General features: G+C 47.5%; 1 protein-coding gene across 1 annotated transcript in view; it reads left to right on the forward strand.

Moving 5' to 3' along the window:
• Window positions 1-6,765, forward strand: part of KDM5B (lysine demethylase 5B) — an 83,333-nt gene extending 76,568 nt beyond the window's left edge. Inside the window, exons 26-29 of the mRNA XM_038749281.1 lie at window positions 2,227-2,338; window positions 2,988-3,142; window positions 4,057-4,377; window positions 4,916-6,765. Of these exons, the coding sequence (XP_038605209.1) occupies window positions 2,227-2,338; window positions 2,988-3,142; window positions 4,057-4,377; window positions 4,916-5,053 (726 nt within the window). The 3' untranslated portion in view covers window positions 5,054-6,765. The remainder of the gene's footprint in view (window positions 1-2,226; window positions 2,339-2,987; window positions 3,143-4,056; window positions 4,378-4,915) is intronic.
• The last annotated feature ends 15,851 nt before the right edge of the window (window positions 6,766-22,616 follow it).

Raw genomic sequence — 22,616 nt, forward strand, 5'->3', positions numbered from 1 at the left:
GGGAGGTAGAGGAGGAGGGAGATATAGGCAGGAGGGAAGGACATGAGCTAGTGGCTGGTGGCAGCAGTGGATGAGAGCAAGGCTTCCAGTGGCTTCTGTGCCCTTCCCTTCCCAGTAATGTTGCCGGGGCCATGTCCTGCAGCACCTGTTCTCAATGTCTGTCGGGTTACCAGGTTGTTAATGTTTACTCCTGGATGTTGGATGTTCTCTATAGCAGGATCCCCAGGAAGCAGGGATTTTCAGAATTTTCCTGAGATGAGCTTGATGGCTTAGGTATCTTGCTTAAGAAGGTGGTTCCTTTTAATCTTTTTTCACATAGGCCTCCATCAGTCCGTCCTCTGCTTATATGCTGAGTTGTAAAATAATTTTGATCTCCTTTAAGCCGTTTATTTTATTTTTTTCCCCAAGCTTCCTTTCATCCCCACTGAGTGGGAAAGCCATGAAGACCCCGCCCCACTCCTTTCATGGGAATCCCGAATCACCTTTTGGGGAAAGGATACTTCTGGGGCCCCAAATGTTCTTGAACATCAGGTGGAGAATTGTAGTTGAGGACTAAGTGCTATGCAGAAAAGCTTGTCTTGTCCAAGCTCTCAATCCCTGAGTGCCTTGGCTTTCAGGGCAATGCCAGAGGAAGCAGCCTGGCCTAGTGAATAGAGAACGGGCACGAGAGAAGGACCTGGGTTCTAATCCCGGCTCCACTACGCATCTACAGTATGACCTCAGACAAGTCACTTAACTTCTCTGTGCCTCATTTACTTCATCTGTAAAATAGGGAATAATACCACGAGCCCCATTTGGGAGGTGGACTGTGTCCAACCTGATTAGCTTGTATCCACCTCAGCACTTAGTACAGTGCCTGGTGCATAGTAAGCACTTAAGAATACCATTTTTTTAAAAAAGCTGCTGCCAGGAAATAGTACAAAGACAAAGGGCATTTCTCCCTTTCGGTTGCATTCTCCCAGTCCCTTGGAAGAGCTTGAACTGGTATTTTATTAAAATACCACGGCCATGTCCCCAGTGCCCTTGTGAGGTTGTCTCTGTACTTTCCAGAGAAAACAGTAGGTCCACGGTCACCCAGTAAATCATCCTTGAGATCAAGAGAAAGGAAGAAGCCCTGCAGAATCTTTTCACTTCTGTTCCTCTTCTTGCTAAATGAGTATAGGTCATTCCAGCTTGAGTTTCAGGAAGATTCAGGAATGGTACACATATCTTTTGCCCTCTTCTAGCACTTTTTCTTTGCTCTCCACCTTCTGACAAGGCTTTTAAGTTCTTTCCCTCTGACATCCCTCAGGCAGGCTTTCAGAGGTGCTCTATATCTGTGTGTTTATAACTCTCTCTTCCCTCCTCAGGCAGTGGGGTAGCAGGGAGGGAAATAAGTTTTAAGGCGATCAAAATGATTTTAAACCTCAGTCGAACGAGGTTCAAGATCATCCTCATTGGGGTCACCCTGACCTCTGGAGCTTGCTCCTTGCCCATGAGATGTGGTAAGAGCTTGGTCTTTCAGATAAAGCAATGGAAGAGGGCAACTGGCAGCTTCAGATCATTCCAGTGACGATTACCAACCTTGCCCTCAGGCTTCTCTACCCAAATGGGTAGAGGGAAATGTTTGCTTAAGGGGTGGCCTTGTGGGATTGGCAAAGTATGGGAGATGGGAGCAAGGGCAGATCTCAAAGCATCTCTCTTCAGAGTTGGGATTTAGTTGCTTTTTAGTTGTATAAGTCTTCAGGGTGAAACGTGTACATTGGTATGGTAGAGGAGTCTCGTGTCAAAGGGAGCACAATTCATTGTGAATCAAAGTGTTCACTATTTAAGAGGCTAGGAGCCACCCAGCTAAAATCTACCCCTCCCAGGAGAAAAGCAGACATAACAAAGTTGCAAAAAGCTGGGACCCTAGGGAAAACTACTTTAAAAGTTACCTCAGTGATGAAAGATGAAAGTCAGGGAGATCTGCTCCCTTCAGTGACTAGTTAGTCATATTTACTCAGCACTTACTGTGTGCAGAGCACTGTACTAAGCACTTGGGAGAGGACGATACAACAATAAACAGACACATTCCCTGTCCACAATTAACTAAAAGTCTCAGATACAGGGAGGAAGGAAAGCCAGCATCCTATGTCGTTAGAGCTTATGTCACTCTGTACTGGCCAGTCTCAAGTTTCCATCACCACCAAACTGGTGTGGCCATGCTGACAGACTCTAAGTTACAGAATGTCTTTCTCCCCATAGGTGTCGCAGACCATTGGTGCCACATCCTTCTCTCTGCCCCATGACTGGGATAGCCGAACCTCATATTTACACTCTCCATTTTCTACTGGACGAAGCTGCATTCCCCTCCATGGTTTGTGCTCTTTGCTTCATCTGGTGTGGAGTGGGGGCTGGGAGGGATCAAGACCTGGGCATGATGGCGTAGAAAGGAGGGCTGCCTGCTGAAATGTTTGTCCTTCCCAGGTATTGAGGGCCCATTGTTAGGAAGAATTGGTCAGAGTGGTTTGTAGGTGGCCCCTTTCTCTGGGATGTAATAGGCCAAACACCAGGAAGCCCCCAGAAGGGAAATATTAACTGGGCTAATAGCTTGCCTTTTCCAGCAGTCAATCACTGGTATTGAGTTCTTAGCATGTACAGAGCTGTACTAAGTACTCAGAAAAGTACAGTACAACAGATTTGGCAGACACAATCCCCGCCCGCAAAGGGGGACCTGGTCTCCAAACCACATTTGGGTTGGGATCACAAGAGCCAAAAGTTAGTTGAAAGCCTTAATTCCAGCCAGATCCTAGAGACTAAGCTGTCTGCAGAGCCACAAGTGGATAGTGAAACCCTAACCCTCGTCCTTCCCCTTACCCAGGTTTCTCCATTCCTCTAGTGGCCCAACCAGCCACAATTCTTGCTGTTGCTAAGCCCAAGTTCCTACTTGTCCTGCAGCAGCTTCTCGGGGGAGGAAGGTGAAGAGTTTAGGGTGACCTAGGCTTGATTTCTTCTTCTCCTGATAGGTATCAGTCCAGAACTGGATGAACTGATGATGGAAGCCCAGTTGCTCCAAGTGTCTCTACCCGAAATTCAAGAACTCTACCAGGTCTTGCTCACCAAACCGAGTCCTCCTAAGCAGAGTGACCGCAACTTCCCCGTTGGCCTCACCAGTGAGAAGGCAGGTATTGGGGAGGCTGGTGGGGCTGCCGGCAGGCGCTCTTTTCCCTGTTGGTGAAAAGGGTTGGTGGGGGGATCAGTTGGACGTGGGACAAGTGTCATCACCTCCAGCCACCTGTGGACCATCTAGGGCTTTTTCTTCTCTCTGGTTGTGTTGCCCATGTTTTGGGTGAGGAGGGGAAACCAGTCCGTGGTGCCGCTTTTCATTCCTTTGGACCAAGGGTTGATGCTCTTGGGTATTTTTCTTTTTTGTGTGTGTGTGTTATGTGCTTACTCTCTGCCAGACACTGTAGTAAGCACAGGGGTAGATACAAGGTAATCAGGTTAGACACAGTCCACATCCCATTTGGGCCTCCACAGTCTTAAACCTCATTTTACAGACGAGGTAACTGAGGCACAGAGCATTGAAGTGGTCACATAGCAGACAAGACAAGGGGCAGAGCCGGGACTAAAACCCAGGTCCTGACTCTCAGGCTCGTGCTCTATCCACTAGGCCATGCTTCTGCTTGGGTAGAATGAGGATTTGGGATTCTCTGTGGATTTCAGTGATTCAGACTTTTTTTATGGTGTTTGTTAAGTGCTTACTATCTGCCAGGCACTGTTAGAAGCTCTGGGCTAGATACAAAGTAACTCAGGTCCCTGTCCCACATTGGGCTCACAGTCTTAATCTCCATTGTACAGATGAGGTAACTGAGGCCCAGTGAAGTGACTTGCCCGAAGTCACACAGCAGACAAGTGGTGGAGCCGGAATTAGAACCTAGGTCTTCCAGACTCGCAGGCCTGGGCTCTTTCCACTAGACCTTGCTGCTTCTCCAGACTCCGGTTAACATGAGAGGGATCCAGAGCCAGTAGGGGTTGTGTCTTTTTAGTTCCACCTGGGCAATGGGATTAAACGGATTTTCCTCCTCTTTCCAGAACGACTGCTGCCGGGGGAAGCGGGATGGGGGCAGCAGTCTGGAGAGGAAGCTCAAGAGGCGCCTAGAGAGAGAGGGCTTGTCCACTGAGCGGAGGGAGCGAATGAAGAAGATGCGGACCCCCCAGAAGAAGAAAATCAGAATGGCCCACTCGAAGGACATGAACGGTCTTAAGCTCGAGAGAGAGCGGGGTTACGAACTGACCCACTCCAGTGAACCCCTGTCGCTGCCCTCTGACACCTCCTTCTCGGAGCAAGAGGACTCCGAGGATGAAGATGCCATCTGCCCAGCCAGGAGCTGCCTACAGCCAGAAGGAGATGAGGTCAGTGAGGTGGGCACTAGAGGACATCCTTCCCCTTAACTCAGAAATCCCATAAGCTAGTCCTCACCGGGCCTCTCTCTCTTCTGCCTATTTGCTCTGAACTGCGCTGAGTCGATGACCGGCTTCCTCCCTTCCCTCCTCCGACTTTTCCCGCTCTCTTCATCGTACCCCGTGGCCCTTTTATCAACGAAATCTCTCTTCCTCCACTCTGTCCTTCTCTCCTTCCTTCCAGAGGACCGCTCTCATCTCTTCCTGTCACTGTGGAGGTGGGAGGGATGCTGCTAAGTTCTCTTGGGTGCTTTTATAACATCCCACAAAGTGGCAAAGTCAGGGCGTCTCGAAGAACGGCTCCGACACCGTGTCTGGCCAGAGGCCCGCTCGGCTTGTTCTGCCCGGCCATTGCCGCCAGAGTTGCCGGTGGTCGGAGGTCGGTTGTAAACGGGCCAGACTCTTCCGAGAGCGTGACTGCCGGCCCGCCAGCTTGCCCGGCAAACACGTTTCCCTTCTGAACCCCCGTCTCCCTGCTCTTTGTAACTAGGTGGATTGGGTCCAGTGCGATGGCAGCTGCAATCAGTGGTTTCATCAGGTGTGTGTTGGTGTTTCTCCAGAGATGGCAGAGAAGGAAGACTACATCTGTATGCGTTGTACTGTGAAGGACGCGCAGAACCGAAAATAAAAATAACATTCGCCCACCTTCCCTGCCTGTGTAATTCAGGACTCCAGTAGAGAAGATTTCTGCAATTTCTCAGCAAAGCTACGGGACTGGTGTTAGAACCAGGCTGTAAACGGTGCTATTTCTATCCTCAAGGGATCATTTTCCAGAACTCTTTAAAAAAAAAAATACACAGAAAAACAACAAAAAAATTTTTTTGACACTTTTTGTATTTTTTCCTTAAGAGCTGTTTGTGGTTGTTGAGGTTTGAAATGCTGACTGTTTTTTGCAGGGGTTTCCACCAATTCGGAAGGCATTGGATGAAGCTGGCACCTTCCTATGTACAGCATTAATCTGACTTTTGGGTTTGCTGGCATTTCAGCCTAACTCGGTTTCGGTGCCCCTTCGGGCACCAGAAAATCCAGTAAATCCTCTTTCGAGGACACCTTCCTGTTGACTCTCTTACCATTTATGAATTTTTTTTTTCCCCACTTCGGGTTTTTTTTTTGGTTCCGATTTTTTTTTTCCCAAGGGGGCGGGGTGGGGGGGTGTAGCCTAGGTTTATTTATCTGAGCAATAACTTCTATGGTTTCAGTGGCTGGAATTAAAAAAAAAAACTTTTGAACGGTGTGGTGCTTTAGCATTCGGTTGATGTACAGAACCCAGATATTTAGGTTCTAGTGTCACTGATGGACTAGTGATGTAGAGGAGAGACCGCTCTGTAAGTAATTGCTACAGCTGTATTTTGGCTTTCTCTTCTTTTTTTCTTTTTTTTTTTTTTGTTTTGTTTTTGGGGTTTTTTTGGGGCGGGGGGTAGCGTGTATCAAATGTTGCAGTTTATGTTGTGGAATAAATCCTTGGTTATGATATACAATTAAATGCTGGTTATTTAGAGCCCTTAGGATGCAGCTCTGCTCCCTGCCTCCCTTTCCTCTTGGGTCTCTCCTGGACAGATGGGGCTGCTCACTGTGACTCTTTCCACCTAGGCTGTTGTGGCTTGGGCTGCAGTCTGCCGGGGTTGAGTTAGGGCCCATCTGGTAGTCAGAGCCTTTTTCTCCCCCACTTCCCCTCTCTTCCTCTTCCTCTCTCTCTCTCTCTCTCTGTCTCTCTCTGCCCCAATGCCTCCTTTCTGATGCACCTACTCTCCCCCACCCCCAAGTCTTCTTGTAATGCGGGCTATCTTTAAAAGCTACGCTACAACCACCCCCAAAATGCTGGCAACTGGACAGATCTCTATCCTGTCCAGGATGAATTTATGAATTGGCCCCAGGGGAGACTGCATCCTGTGAGGCTGCGGGGGAAGCAGGAGTTGGAGGGTCCCAAGGATCCCTGCTTGGTTTAAGGGAAAAGGGAAATTTGCTTCCACAGGGCTGAGCACTTACACGACAGCTGGGAAAAGCATCCACCCTCGCCTCTTTCCTTTTCTTCTCCCAGCCGGCTACTCATAGTGCAGTGTGGCCCGTATCCTCTTTCTCACTCTCTCTTCTTTTCAAAGGGGTGCGTGTGGCACTGGAACAATCTCTCTGGCAAGCAGAATAAGTTCTTGCTTCCTTCCCTATTCAGGCGCTTCTGTCCTTTTAGTTTTTTTTTTTTCCCATCCATATTCCATAGTCATCAATTTGAGGAGGGTTAGGACTAGTTGTTTGGGATTTTTTTTTTAAATTAGATTGTTATGTAGTGGAGATTAAATGTACTAGCCCCTTTATGCAATTTGATTAAATCTCTTTATGAATGACTCTCCAGTTGTCTGCAGTTTTGATGCAGTGGCAGGGATGACTTTCAGTAGGGGCGGGGGGGTGGGGGTCATCAAGGAGGTGGACCCCAAGCGTCTGTCGAGCCGCAAAGGATGAGGTGCCTGACTCATGCACGCTCCCGCCCATCGTTGATACAGGCTTCCCATCATTTGGGACCAGAGACAAAAGGATGCAGCCATCACCGCTCTGCACTTCTGCTTTGCAAGGTGCCAATCCCAGACTCTCCCTCCGTCCAATCCAGTGAGGTAGGTGTCTGAGGAAGTGAACTTCCAAGGGGAAGAAAAGCCAGATGGTAGTAAAACTAAGTTACTTGGTGGGCTCTGCAGCGCATTTGCAAGGTTCAGCACTGGGAATTCTCTTCAGATGCCTGGAGAGATGCCACCACAGCCCAGAATTTCAGCTAGAGGCTGCCCACCACCCCGCCAATGAATGCAGATGAACACTTGGCCTTAGAGAAGCAGTGTGGCTCAGTGGAAAGAGCCCGGGCTTGTTAGAGGTCATGGGTTCAAATTCCGGCTCTGCCAAAGCTGTGTGACTTGGGGCAAATCAATTCACTTCTCTGGGCCTCAGTTCCCTCATCTGTAAAATGGGGATGAAGACTGTGAGCCCCACGTGGGACAACCTGATCACCTTGTATCCCCCCCAGAGCTTTGAACAGTGCTTGGCACATAGTAAGCGCTTAACAAATACCAACATTGTTAGTATTATTAATTCCTGTCTTGCCAGTGAGCAAAGCCTAATCACCCTTTTTTGGTCCTCGAAACCCATCCTTGGTGCTATGAATTAGGGGTAGCACGTCTCTAGGAAGATCACAAAACGGCTCTATCCCCTGCAAATGCCAACCCCTTATATAACTAGGTGGGCGTGGAGGTTGGGCATCTTCAGGTTCAGGCTGGTGCTGCCTGCCTGGTGTGTGAGCGCTGGGGCTTGCACTCCGGAGACCTGCTGCTCTGCTCTGTGAGCCCCATGTGGGGCCCGGACTGTGTCCAACCTGATTAGCCTCCACCTACCTCAACCCTTAGTACAGGGTCTGGCATGTAGTGAGTGCTTTACAAATGCCATTAAAAAAAAAAATCCAGCTGCTTTCTTCTCTGCCCTCAGCCAGACCCGAGTCCAGGCTTTAAGAAAATAACCAGTTGTAGGGAGGTTGGACGTCAAAGGGCTTTGAAGGCCCTCAGGCCTGCTGTGCTGGACCCAAGCTGGTTTCCCTTCCGTGCTGGAGCAGAGGGAACAGTCTTCTGGGGGCAAGGGCAGGCCCAAAAGTGGTGGAGAAGGAAAAAAAGGTGTGGAAACCAAGGGGAAAAGAATGGGATAGGAATGGAGAAATGACTGGCAGGAAAGAGGAAAAGAAAATGTAAAGCAAAAAAAAAAATGGGAAAGCACAAGAGGAAAGTGATTTAAGGGAGAATATTCAGCTACCAATTCTCAGAATAGAACAAAGAAAGATGATAGATCCAGTGGAAGGAGGGGAAAAAAGGGAAAATTTCAAATCTGAGAGGCATTGGAGAATCAAGAAGTGGGAGGGATTTAGGAATGAAAGGGAATGGTAGAGGAAGAAGAGGTGTTTTTTTTTTTCTGAGTTTGAAAGCGCAAACCATTTGTAACACTGGCCCCAGCTGTTTCACCCCTCCCCCCACCCCATTTTAGAGGACCCCTGCAGTTGCCTGGAAGAGCCAAGTCTACACTACTACCACCATCCTCCATGGAGAGAGCTGGGCTGGCAAGAGCCAAGGCTGGGATTGGGGGATGCTGTTTAGAGGCACTGGAATCTTAGAGTTGTCCTTATTCCAAGAAGACACTTCTGATGGTCATTAAAAGGAGCAGGACCAGGCCAGCTGAAGGAGGCATGGAGCAATGGCTGCCAGAGGCTCTTGCCCCCCCTGCCCACCAGCTGCCCTGCCTGACCCTTGGCACTGAGAGGAGGGCCCAGCCTCTTGAAACACAGTCAAGTCAAGCCCAGCCACAGTCTTCTAGACTGTGAGCCCACTGTTGGGTAGGGACCGTCTCTATATGTTGCCAACTTGTACTTCCCAAGCGCTTAGTACAGTGCTCTGCACACAGTAAGCGCTCAATAAATACGATTGATTGCAAGAAGCTACTGCTGCTGTCCCCCTTTCCAGTGGAGCTGCAGCCCTAGAGACCTTCACTGTAGTGAAGGTAGTGGTTCCGCCACTTGTCATCTGTGTGACTTTGGGCAAGTCACTTCTCTGGGCCTCAGTTACCTCATCTGTAAAACGGGGATTAAGACTGTGAGCCCCATGGGGGACAACCTTGTATCTATCCCAGTGCTTTGCACATAGTAAGCGCTTAACAAATACCATCATTATTATTACAGACCTGGGAATTCTCTTCGGTGTGTCCTGTCCAGAGGGGCAGTGGGAGAGCGAGAAGGGATCACATGGCTCAGGATTGGATTCCCTGGAAAAGTAGCAGGCTTCCCCGTGGAGACTTTTCTGGCATCAGGGGTTCCAGGGCAGCTACAACGATGCAGGCGTCCAAGCTAACTCAGTCCCGGGAGAGGCCATATTGATCTGACCCGAGGCTTATTCATTCAATCGTATTTATTGAGCACTTACTTTGTGCAGAGCACTTTACTGAGTGCTTGGGAGAGTACAATACAATAAACAGACACATTCCCTGCCCACAACAAGCTTACACTTTACTGGATCCTTGTTCCTGGCCAGGAACTGCCCAGAATGATTTGTGCCCCCTTTTTTAAAAGTTTGCTCCTGGAAAACTTACCCATTGAGAATTTTTGAAAAGAAGCATCCAGCAGGCCCACAGGAAGAAAAATAAATGCCTTCATTGCCCCCCACCCCCTGAATCCATTTGTTGAATTCCTGCTGTGAACAAGTCACTGTGAGGCTGTGCATGAACTGGGGACTTGAGGAATCCTTTTTGCTGGGCAACAAACAAGTCAGACCAGTGTGCACAGTAAGCCAGTGGTTCCCAAGGAATATTTAGGGGTAATGATGGATTCATTGAGCACCTACAGAATGGGATGCATTCTACTAGACACTTGGGAAGGCATGGCAGAAAAACAAGACAGGTTCCCTGCCCGTAAGAAAATTATGCCCAACAGGGGAAACACAAAAATAAGTTTACCAAAACTGGAAGCGGAATAATGAGAGAAGTAGTGTGGCTCCAGGTTCGCTCTACTTCTGTTCATATTTCATGCTGCTTCCCGGACCGCCACCCTGTTCCTTAGTACATGGGTCTACTGTCTTAGTGCCCTCCTATCAAGTGCCCAACTCCCACTGCTCTGGGAAGCAGTGTGGTCTAGTGGATAGAGCACAGGTCTTAGAGGACCTGGGTTCTAATCCCTGTTCTGCCACTTGTCTGCTGTGACCTTGGGCAAATCACTTAACTATTATGGCATTAAGTGCTTACTATGTGCCAAGCACTGTTCTAAGCACTGGCACAGACACAGGATAATCAGGTTGTCCTACTTGGGGCTCACAGTTTTAATCCCCATTTTCCAGATGAGGTAAATGAGGCACAGAGAAGTTAAGTGGCTTGTCCAAGGTCACACAGCGGACAAGTGGCAGAGCCGGGGTTAGAACCCATGTCCTTTGAATCCCAAGCCTGTGCTCTTTCCACTAAGCCACACTGCTTCTCTATACCTCATCTGTAAAATAGGGATTAAGACTGAGCCTCACGTAGGGCATGGACTGTGTCCAACCTTATTAGCTTGTATCTACCCGAGTGCTTATTACAGTGCTTGGCACATAGTAAGTGCTTAATAACTTGAAAAAAAAATGAAACAAACTCCTTCAGCATGGGCTTCAGGGCCATCCACCTGCAGTTTCCACTACATATTGCCCATCTTGCCCTTCCTCTCCACATCCACAGCTAACAATTTGCTTCTCCCAAACCCACCCTCTAACTGTATTCTGCTCTCATCTTGCCCTCCCCTCCAATCCCTGGTTCTTACTGTCCCCCCGATCTGCTGGCCTGAAACGCCCTCTCCTTCCCCACCAAATCCACAGATCTCAGTCTCTCCCTCCCCACCAAACCCACAGACCTCAGTCCTTCCCACTCCCAACACCTGCCTAAATTCCACCTCATCCAAGCCCTCTCCAATCAACTCCCAACATTTCACTTTCTACTGGCTCAACTACCACTTCAACACTAGGTACGTAGACCCATTTTCAGCCCTTAGGCACAAGGGCATATTGGATTGAAAATTCCATTAAAAAAAAAATGTATTTGTTAAGCACTTACTATGTGCCAGACACAGAAGCAGCATGGCTTAATGGAAAGATCACGGGCTTGGGAGTCAGAGGTCGTGGGTTCTAATCCCGGCTCTTCCACTTAGCTGTGTGACTTTGGGCAAGTCGCTTCACTGCTCTGTGCCTCAGTTACCTCATCTGGAAAATGGGGATTAAGACTGTGAGCCCCATCTGGGACAACTTAATAACCTTGTATCTCCCCCAACTCTTAGAACAGTGCTTGGCACATAGTAAGCACTTAACAAATACCATTATTATTATTATTACTAAGCACTGGGGTAGACAAAATACAATCTGAATTGAACACAGTCCACATTCCATGTAGGGCTCACAGCCTTAATTCCCATTTTACAGATGAGGTGAGTGAGGCCCAGAAGAGTTAAGTGTCCTTAAGTCACAGAGCAGACAAGTGGAGATCCAGGTTAGCACCTAGATTCTTCTGACTTTTTTCTTTGATGGTATTTGTTAAGCGCTTACTGTGTGCCAGGCACTGCTCTAAGAGCTAAGGTATATTACGAAGTAATCAGTTGGAACACAGTCCATGTCCCACATGGGGCTCACAGTCATCATTTTTTACAGATGAGTGAACTGAGGCACAGAGAAGTGAAGTTACTTGCCCAAGGTCACACAGCAGACAAGTGACTGAGCCAGGACTAGAACCCAAGTCCACCTGATTCCCAGGCCGATGTCCTACCCACTAGGCCATGCCACTTTCCTTGGGTGACAGTGCCCAGCTAAATGTTTTGGCACTTAGTTAAGCCCTCAATAAATACCATAATTATCATCATCATGTTCCGCTTTCCAGCTGGGCACTGATTCAAGGGCCCATTTCGTCTCGTAAATTTTAAAACTCAGATCGCGTTCAAGTGCCATCCCGTGGGCCTTCTGCAGGGACTCACCCCCTCTCTGGGAGTACTTTAGTCACAAGTTTTCCTTCCGAACCAGCTTGGGCTGGGGATAGAAGAGCGGAGCAGATGACTAATGTGACAACTGCCCTGATTTGTGTGGTTGAGATCTCGGAGAGGGCCGGGCAGATATTCTGAACTCATCGAGTCATTGGCCCCAACATCAAACAGTTAGCTGTAAGGGGATGGCGACTGATACCCGGGAAAATACAGTATCTAGGCTCCTGTGGGGAAGCCAAAGAAATGGAGGTACTTTCCGATTCATCTGGGATGTTCCTGAGGACCCCAATTTTGGATTAAACCATTTTGGGGACAGAGTTAAGTTTCAGTGAACTCTCTCTTCTCTCTCTAAATCTTTCTCTCCAAACCCTGCAGAGAATGAGACTCAATCCCAGGGTCAGGGAAAAGAGGATTGCGAGGAGATGGAATGGTTAAATTGACCCCAATCAGACAATCGTATTTACTGAGTGCCTACTGTGTGGAGAGCACTGTACTAAGTGCTTGGGATAATTCAGTATAACTGAGTTGGTAGACACGTTCCTTGCCCACAACAAACTTACAGTCTAGAGTTTTTTATTATGGTATCTGTTAAGCACTTACTATCTTCCAAGCACTGAACTGAGTACTGGGGTAGATACAAACTACACAGTCAATGTCCCATATGGGGATCAAAGTCTTAAATCCCCATTTTACAGATGAGGTAACTGAGAAGTGAAGTAACTTGCCCAAGGTCACATAGCAGACAAGTGGCGGAGAGCGGACTAGAACCCAGGTCTTCTGATTCCTAGGCCTGTACTCTTTTGTCTGGAAAAGTTCCTGAAAACATCATCTTTCTGCCCACATCTCCTTCTCAAAAGCATCTAATGGTTGCCCATTCCTCTCGCATCCACTTGTCTGCTCTGTGACTTAAGGACACTTAACTCTTCTGGGCCTCACTCACCTCATCTGTAAAATGGGAATTAAGACTGTGAGCCCTACATGGAATGTGGACTGTGTTCAATTCAGATTGTATTTTGTCTACCCCAGTGCTTAGTACAGTGCCGGGCATATAGTAAAAATGCTTAAAATATACCAATAATTAGAAGAGAGTTCACAATCCAAGAGGTTAAGAGAGCAGGCATAATCCCCATTTGACAGATGAGGCAACTGAGGTCCAGAGAGGTTAAGTGATTTGCCCAAGACTGTGCAGCAGGCCAGCGGCAGAGTTCGGGCTTGAACCTAGGCCTCCTGACTCTCAGCCCTATGCTCTTTCTGCTAGGCCATGCTGCTTTAACTTAAGGCCAATGGGGAAACTGAGGCACAGCAATGGTGCCGCCAAGTTCCCAGGCTCTATGTAATTCTTCATCCTTCCCTGCCCACCCCCTGCTGTCGCACCCAGCTTTCTGGGAGTGGATTCCCACTAAGCACTTTATCATTTCCCTGACTTCCTATTATCAGCTCTTTTCTCCCACTACAACCCAGCTCACACTTTCAGTTCCCCTCAAGCTAACTGGCTCTCTGAGCTTTGTTCACCTTGAAGAGAATCCTGCTTAGTTTGCAGGATGCTTAATATTCTTGGCATAGTATTTGTTCTTGTTAGACAGCACCCCAGAGCCTAATTGGTGTTCCTTGGGGTGCCACCACTTACACAGACTAGGGCTGGGTCAGGCTGGGCTGGCCTGGGGTCCCTCACCTTTCCATGGCCTATCTCTCTTCCTCTCTCCTGCCCTTCCTCTGCCCTTCCTTCTCTCCCTACCTTTTCTTTCTCACTCCCTCCCCGCCTGTCTGCCTCTCTCCCTTCAACCCTGCCTCTCTCTCTCCCTCCTGCCTTCTCCCCCTTCTTCCCATCCTGTCTCCTCTCTACCTCCCTGCCTCCATCCTTTCTTCTCTTCCTGCCTTCTCTCTCTCCTTCCCTCCACGCCTTCTTCCTCTCCCTTTCTCTTTCTCTCTTCCTCCCCTCCCCTCAATCCAGCTGGGTTTCTAGCCAAATTTGGGACAACTAGCTCTCAGCTGGGATCCGCTCACTCATCCCACCCTATTCGCCATCCTCGCCACTGGCCCCAGCCCCTTGCCCACTGGCCTCCGGCTCCCGGGCCTGCGCTGGCTTGGGAGACTTTCTGTGGCTACTAGAAGGCAGCCTCCAAGCTCCAGCTGGCCCAGGGAAGGTGTGGAGGCCGCCACCAGCTCTCTGCACCCTGAGGAGGCCGCTTCTGATAGTGACTAGAGCACTCTCCTGGGAGACAGAAGGTCATGAGTTCTAATCCCAGCTCTGCTACTTGTCTGCTGTGTGACACTTAACTTTTCTGTGCCTCAGTTACCTCACCCATCAGACTGAGTCCCACAGGGGACAATCTGATTACCTTGTATCTACCCCAGTGCTTATTACAGTGCCTGGCACATAGTAAGCTCTCAACAAAAACCAAAATCATTATTATTATTATTATTTTATTATTATCATTGTTACTGCCAGCTTTCTGCACCCTGAGGAGTCTGCTCGCATTCAGGCCAACCCTGAGGGTTTCCGGACCTTGTCCTGGCCTCATTTGGAAATGATGATTCCATCTGGAAAGGATTCCAGGGATGTTTTCATGTCTGGCAGCAATGGTCCCAGGGGGTGTCCGCCTTAAGCGTCTCCCAGGGGCTTCCGGTTATAGAGAATCCTGAGGGACCCCAGGGTGGAGGGCGCCTTTTAGACTGTGAGCCCACTGTTGGGTAGGGACTGTCTCTATATGTTGCCAACTTGTACTTCCCAAGCGCTTAGTACAGTGCTCTGCACACAGTAAGCGCTCAATAAATACGATTGATTGATTGGGAGTCTCTCCAAGCCACTCTACTCCAAACGGTGCCCTCGTCCTCCCAGCGGCTTCAGGGTAGCCTAGTAGAAAGAGCACAGGCCTGGGAGCCAGAGGTTCTAATCCTAACAGCACCACTTGTCTTTTGAGTGACCTTGGACAAGTCACTTAACTTCTCTGTGCCTCAGTTACCTCGTCTGTAAAAAGGGGATTCATTACCTGTTCTCCCTTCTATTTAGACTGCAATTATTTTGTAATTACCCAAGCGCTCAGTACAGAGCATGGTACAGAGCAAGTGCTTAACAAATGACCTTGGGTAAACCACTTTACTTCTCTGTGCCTCAGTTACCTCATCTGTGAAACAGGGATTAGGACTGTGAGCCCCACGTGAGATAACCTGATTGCCTTGTAGCTATCTCAGCGCTTAGAACAGTGCTGGGCACATAGTAAGCGCTTAACAAATACCGTAATGACCATTATTATGCATATATGTAGCCAACTTGGACTTCCCAAGCGCTTAGTCCAGTGCTCTGCACACAGTAAGCGCTCAGTAAATACGATTGAATGAATGAATGAATGAATGAATGAATCTACGATCCCAAGTTTAGGAGCTTGTGCTGCCCCCTAGTGGGCGTGGCCGGTGAAGCTGCCGCTGCTCCCCGCAGAAGGCAGCGGAGGACTATTCATTCATTCATTCAATCGTATTTATTCATTCATTCAATCGTATTTATTGAGCACTTTCTGTGTGCAGAGCACTGTACTAAGCGCTTGGGAAGTACAAGTCGGCAACATATAGAAACGGTCCCTACCCAACAACGGGCTCTCAGTCTATTTATTGAGCGCTTACTATGTGCAGAGCCCTGTACTAAACACTTGGAAAGTACAATTTGGCAACAGATAGAGATGGTCCCTACCCAACAATGGGCTCACAGTCTAGAAGGGGGACTAGTAAAGAGGGGCTCATCAGGAACCCGGTTGTTTTCAGCCCCACTCCTCCTACTTTCCATCTGCTTCCTTAAGGCCAATAAGTGATAATCCTTCTGCTACCAATTTTTTATGGTATTTGTTAAGCACTTACTATCTGCACTAACCCCTGGGGTAGATACAAGATAATCAGGTTGGACACAGTCCCTGTCCCTCATGGGGCTCACAGCCTAAATTCCCATTTTACAGATGAGTTAACTGAGACACAGAGAAGCAAAGTGAATTTCTCAAGGTCACGCAACAGACAAGTGGCAGATCCGGGAGTAAGACCCAGGTTCTTCTCACTCCCAGGCCTGTGCTCTTTCCACTAGGCCACTCTGCTTCTCATTAGCTCCTTTCAGGACAGAGCAAAGGCCATGAGCCCACTGTTGGGTAGGGACCGTCTCTATGTGTTGCCAACTTGTACTTCCCAAGCGCTTAGTACAGTGCTCTGCACACAGTAAGTGCTCAATAAATACGATTGATTGATTGATTCAGCACCTTAACAGTGAGCCCTGCCGTGGAATACCCTCCCTCCGCCAATCCAACAATTACTTTCCCCCCTTTCACAGCCTAATAGAATTATAGCTATATGGCTCAGTGGAAAGAGCCCGGGCTTGGGAGTCAGAAGTCATGGGTTCTAATCCCGGCTCTGCAGTCAAAGCTGTGGGACTTTGAGCAAATCACTTAACTTCTCTGGGCCTCAATTACCTCATCTGTAAAATGTGGATGAAGACTGTGAGCCCCATGTGGGACAGCCTGATTACCTTGTATCCCCCCAGCGCTTAGAATAGTGCTTGGCACATAGTAAGCGCTTAACAAATGCTATCATTATTATTATTATATACACATGGGGTGATGGGGAAGGGAGTAGGGGGACTGAGATTGTGAGCCCCACGTGGGACAAGGACTGCGTTCAACCCAATTTGTTTGTATCCACCCCAGCTCTTAGTACAGTGCCTGGCACATAGTAAGCGCTTAACAAATAGTATTATTATGATTATTATGGAGTTCCCCCAAGTCTCCTGGCTCCCGGCTCACCTCCCCAGTGCCCTTCCCCTGCAGCGCCCTCAGGGGGCAGCAGAGGATCAAGAATGAAGGCAGCAGCCTCCCTGCCCGCTCCAAGGACAGCTTGCTTCATTCATTCATTCATTCATTCATTCATTCGTTCGTTCATTCATTCGTTCGTTCGTTCATTCATATTCATTCATTCATTCATTTTCGTTCATTCATTCATATTCATTCACTCACTCATATTCATTCATTCATTCATATTCATTCATTCATATTCAGTCACTCATATTCACTCATTCATATTTATTCATTCATATTCATTCACTCACTCATATTCATTCATTCATTCATATCCATTCATTCGTATTCATTCACTCATTCATATTCATTCATTCATTCATATTCATTCTCATTCATTCATATCCATTCCTATTCATTCATCCACACATATTCATATATTCAGTCATTCATTCATATTCAGTCATTCATTCATTCATTCACTCGCATTCATTCATTCACTCACATTCATTCATATTCATTCATTCCCATTCATTCATTCATTCATTCATTCATATTCATTCATATTCATTCATTCACACATATTCATATATTTAGTCATTCATTCATATTCATTCATTCATTCACTCACATTCATTCATTCATATTCATTCATTCATATTCCTTCATATTCATTCCTTCATACTCATTCCTTCATATTCATTCATTCCTTATATTCATTCATTCATTCGTATTCATTCATTCATTCATTCTTATTCATTCATTCATTCATTCTTATTCATTCATTCATATTTATTCATTCATTCAGTCGTATTTATTGAGCACTTACTGTGTGCAGAGCACTGTACTAAGCACTTGGGAAGTACAAGTTGGCAACATTTAGACGGTCCCTACCCAACAACGGGCTCACAGTCTAGAAGGGGGAGACAGACAACAAAACCAAACATGTGGACAGGTGTCAAGTCATCAGAACAAATAGAATTAAAGCTAGACACACATCATTAGCAAAATAAATAGAATAGTAAATATGGACAAGTAAAATAGTGATAAATCTGTACAAACATATATACAGGTGCTGTGGGGAGGGGAAGGAAGTAGGGCGGGGGGGATGGGGAGGAGGAGAGGAAAAAGGGGGCCCAGTCTGGGAAGGCCTCCTGGAGGAGGTGAGCTCTCAGTAGGGCTTTGAAGGGAGGAAGAGAGCTAGCTTGGTGGATGTGTGGATGGAGACATTCCAGGCCCGGGGGAGGATGTAGGCCGGGGGTCGATGGCAGGACAGGGTTCAAAGCTGTCCATCACCTTCCCCCTCCTACCTCACCTCCCTTCTCTCCTTCTCCATCCCAGCTCACACTCTCCGCTCCTCTGCTGCTCACTTTCTCACTGGGCCTCCACCTCACCTGTTTCGCCACCGACCCCTGGCCCACGTCCTGCCTCTGGCCTAGAACACCCTCCCTCCTCACATCTGCCAGACAATCACTCTTCCCCTCTTCAAAGCCCTACTGAAAGCACACCTCCTCCAAGAGGCCTTCCCAGACTAAACCCCCTTTACCTCAGTTCCCCTTCCCATCCGTATGACCATGACTTGCTCCCTTTTCTCTTTCCCCTCTCCCTGTCCCACGGCACTTATGTATATATGTATATTTCTATAATTCTATTTGTTTATATTGGTGCCTGTTTACTTGTATTGTTGTCCTTCTACCCTCCTCTAGACTGTGAGCCCACTGAGAAGCAGCATGGCTTAATGGAAAGAACATGGGCTTGGGAATCGGAGGATGTGGGTTCTAATCACAGCTCTGCCACTTGTCTGCTGTGTGATCTTTGGCAAGCCACTTCTCTGAGCCTCAGTGGCCTCATCTGTAAAATGGGGATTAAGACTGTGAGCCCCACGTGGGACAACCTGATCACCTTGTATCCCCCCCAGCGCTTAGAACAGTGCTCTGCACATAGTAAGCACTTAACAAATGCCATCATCATTATTATTATTATTCTCTGTGCCTCAGTTACCCCATCTGTAAAATGGGGGTTAAGACCGTGAGCCCCATGTGGGACAACGTGATTACCTTGTATCTACCTAAGCGCTTAGAACAGTGCTTGGAACATAGTAAGTGCCTAACAAATACCATTATTATTATTATTATTATTATTATGGGCAAGGATTGACTCTATTGCTGCATTATACTTTCCAAGTGCTTTAGTACAGTGCTCTGCACACAATAAGCGCTGAAGAAATTTGATTGAATGAATAAGGACGCCCCGCGGAGAGACCGATGGAGTGGCCCAGACCCTGTGAGCCTCTTGACCCAAATCCCCATCCTTCCACTCTCAAGATTTTCAGCTCACCCAGCCTCCCGGGCCCAAGACCTCCAAAGCAGTGCCCAAGGACCGGTTCCTGATGCTTGGCCTCTCCACCTCAATTCAATTCAATTCAATTCAATTCAGTCATATTCATTGAACACTTACTGTGTTTGAAGCACTGTACTAAGTGCTTGGGAGAGTATAATTGTAACAGTAAATAGGCACATTCCCAGCTCAAAAGGAGTGAACTGCTGCTAGTCATTCCCTCTGGAGCCCAGACCAGAGCTCCATGGGAGGACAGCTCCCGCCTCTGTCCGGGGAAAGGAAGAGAGAAGGACCAGGGAAGAGGAGAGTCCCACAGTTCTCCCACCCTGCCTCGTCCAGGAAGACCCCCTTGATTAGCCCCTTCTAACTCTGGTCATGCCAACCGCTCCAGCCTTTCCCATTCCCTCTAACCCCACTCGCCACTAGCACTTGGGAACATCCCTCTGCTCTTACTTGTCCGTTACACTGCCTGTCTCAGTCATGCGTGTTTTATGACCGATCGCCCAATTTGTATCTGGGTGTCTTTGCCTATCCCATCTCCAGCATGAGACAGTGACCTCTCCAGGGTTGAGGGCTATGTTCTCAACCACCCTGTACCCTGGACAGCACCCAACAGCACAGACCTCTGCCACTGAGGATGGAACAGGCTGGTGACTGGGTTTATTCAATGGAGAGGCGGAGATGCCACAGGCCAGAGCCTCCTGCTCTGATGCCCCTCAGGCCTGGGGTAGCAGCTGAGGTCTGCAGAATTCAGGGTTCCCTCACCCCCTTCCCCAGGGACAGATCTCTGTTTGCCTCTCTGCCTCTGTGCCAAAGGTCTGGGGTTCCAGACAACTGCAGAGAATGGAAGGGCAGAAGCTGTCTGGCCACTCTGTTGCTGAATTGTACTTTCCAAGTGCTTAGTACAGTGCTCTACACACAGTAAGTGCTCAATAAATATGATTGAACAAATGAATCTCTGAGACCCCCGGGGTGGTCTTCATGGGAGCACTGTCTTTCCTGCCTGTGACCACTGCCTCTCTGGGGGTTTCCTGAGGCCCCTGGCAAAATCCCAACAGGCTGCCTTAAACTTGTTACCATAAGCTTTTTACCAGGACTGCTGAACTTTCAAGACACATTTGGAGAAACTGTGTGTGTGTGTTGGTCTGCCTATGTATCTATGTGGGAGGTTGGCTTTTACAGCATTAATTTACTGTTTTTTGAACACCTAATTCCAATAGGGACTGGTTTTTGGATACAGGCCTGTGGTTCATGGACACTAAACTGGGTAAGCTGGCTCTTGGCTTCACAGAATTACCCACACTACCTTGACAAGGGAGTGGCGATGTGGTCTAATGGAAAGAGCACTGGCCTGGAACTCAGAGGAACTGGGTTCTTGTCTGCTGTGTGACCTTGGGTAAGCCCCTTAACTTTTCTGAGCCTCAGCTTCCTCATCTGTAAAATGGGGAGTCAATACCTGGTCTCCCTCCTACTTAGATTGTGAGCCCCATGTGGGACTGTGTCCAATCTGATTCATTTGTATTTACCCCACTGCTTGACACATAGTAAGTGCTTAATAAATGCCATTATTATTATGAAGGTTGGAGCTTTGCACAGCAGGGAGGAGTCTAGACCTGATCCAAGTTTTCATTCATTCTTTCATTTATTCATTCATTCAGTCGCATTTACTGAGCGCTTACTGTGTGCAGAGCACTGTACTAAGCGCTTGGAAAGCACAATTCAGCAATATACAGAGACAGTTATAATAAGGGGTAAAGAAAGTCTGGGCAACACGAGCTTCAGGGCTAGCCCACCTTCCCAAAAGCCACCAATGTCCTTTATGCATCCATTTCACAGTTTGGACATATTGGAGCATCTCACCTTTTGGGGAGATAGCTTGGCCTAGTGGAAAGAACCCAGGATTTGAGAATCAGGAGACCTGAGTTCTAGTCCCAGCTCTGTAATTTGCTTGCTGTTTGACCTTGGGAAAATCCTTTCACTTCTCTGAGCCTCAGTTCCCCCAACTGTAAAATGGTTTCAAAATTACCTGTTCTTTCTCCCTTTTAGACTGCGTTACCTGTATGAAACAGGGACTGTCTCTGAGCTGATTGTCTTGTATCTATCCCAATGTTAAGCACAGTGCCTGGCACATAGTAAATGCTTAATTGACTATGCTGTGTGATCCTGGGCAAGTCACTTAATTTCTCTGGTCTCAGTTATCTGTAAAATGGGGATTAAGACTGTGAGCCCCATTGTGGGACATGGACTGTGTCCAATCTGATCAGTTTATATCTATTCCAGTGCTTTTACATATGTATATATATATATATATTTTATATGGTATTTGTTAATCATTTACTATGTTTCAAACACTGTTCTAAGCTCTGATGTAGATACAAGTTAATTAGGCTGGATACAGTCCCTGTTCCTGTCTCCCATGAGGCTCACAGTCTAAGTAGGAGGGAGAACAGGAGAACTGAGGCACAGAGAAGTTAAGTGACTTATCCAAGGTAACACAGCAAAAAATTGGCAGAGCTGGGATTGGAAACCAAGTCCTCTGACTCCCAAACCCATGCCCTTTCAAATAGGCCATGCTGCTTCTCAGTGCTTAATACTCCATTCTCTCTCTCTGCTTTTCATATCTGACAATTACCCTTCCCACCTTCAAAGCCTTTTCGAAGGCACATCTCCTCCAAGAGGCCTTCCCTGACTAAACCCTCATTTCCCCTTTCCCTACTCCTTTCTGCATCGCCCTGACTTGCTCCCTTTATTCACCACCCCTGCCCCCAGCCCTACAGCACTTATGTACATATCTGAAATGTATTTATTCATATTAATGTCTGTCTCCCCCACTACAATGAAAGCCCGCTGTGGGCAGGGAATGTGTCCATTATATTGTTGTTTGTACTCTCCCAAGTGCTCTGCACACAGTAAGCACTCAATAAATACCACTGATTGTTCGTTTGATCCCTTATTAAGTCGATCCTTTTTATCTTGGGGCTCCTGGTAATAATAATTTTGGTATCTGTTAAATGCTTATTATGTGGAAATACTTTACTAAGTGCTAGGGTGGATACAGATTTTCAGGTCAGATGCGTTCCCTATCCTCTTCTGGGCACCCAGTCTACTACACTATGATGGGAGGCTTCTTGGAGGAAGCAGCCTCTGTCTTCAGGTTTGAATGAAAAAAGGGTGACACTTGCTTATTTTGCTCTAATAATGATGGTATTTGTTAAACGCTTACTATGTGTCGAACACTGTTCTAAGTGTGGGGGTAGATACAAAATAATCAGGTTGGACACTAGCTCGCCTCTAGCTTGTTATGTGCAGGGAACTTGTCCACTAATTCTTGTATATTGTACTCTCCCAAGTGCTTAGTACAGAGCTCTGCACATAGTAAGCACTCAATAAGTACCATTGACTGATTGATTTTTAAATTATATTCTTAAGTTAGCTTGTGGGTTGCTTATTTTAAAAACTATTTTACTCAAATCTTTTTCCTTTCTAATCAGTCTCTCCCCTCTGTTTGGAAACTACAGTTGCATTATTATAGTGACTGTTTTTGTGTTTCCCATCAGGCAGTTTTGCAAAGTTGATAGGAAGCTAATGTAAAT

This window comes from Tachyglossus aculeatus, chromosome 7, assembly GCF_015852505.1.
Source record: "Tachyglossus aculeatus isolate mTacAcu1 chromosome 7, mTacAcu1.pri, whole genome shotgun sequence".
Classification (NCBI taxonomy): domain Eukaryota; kingdom Metazoa; phylum Chordata; class Mammalia; order Monotremata; family Tachyglossidae; genus Tachyglossus; species Tachyglossus aculeatus.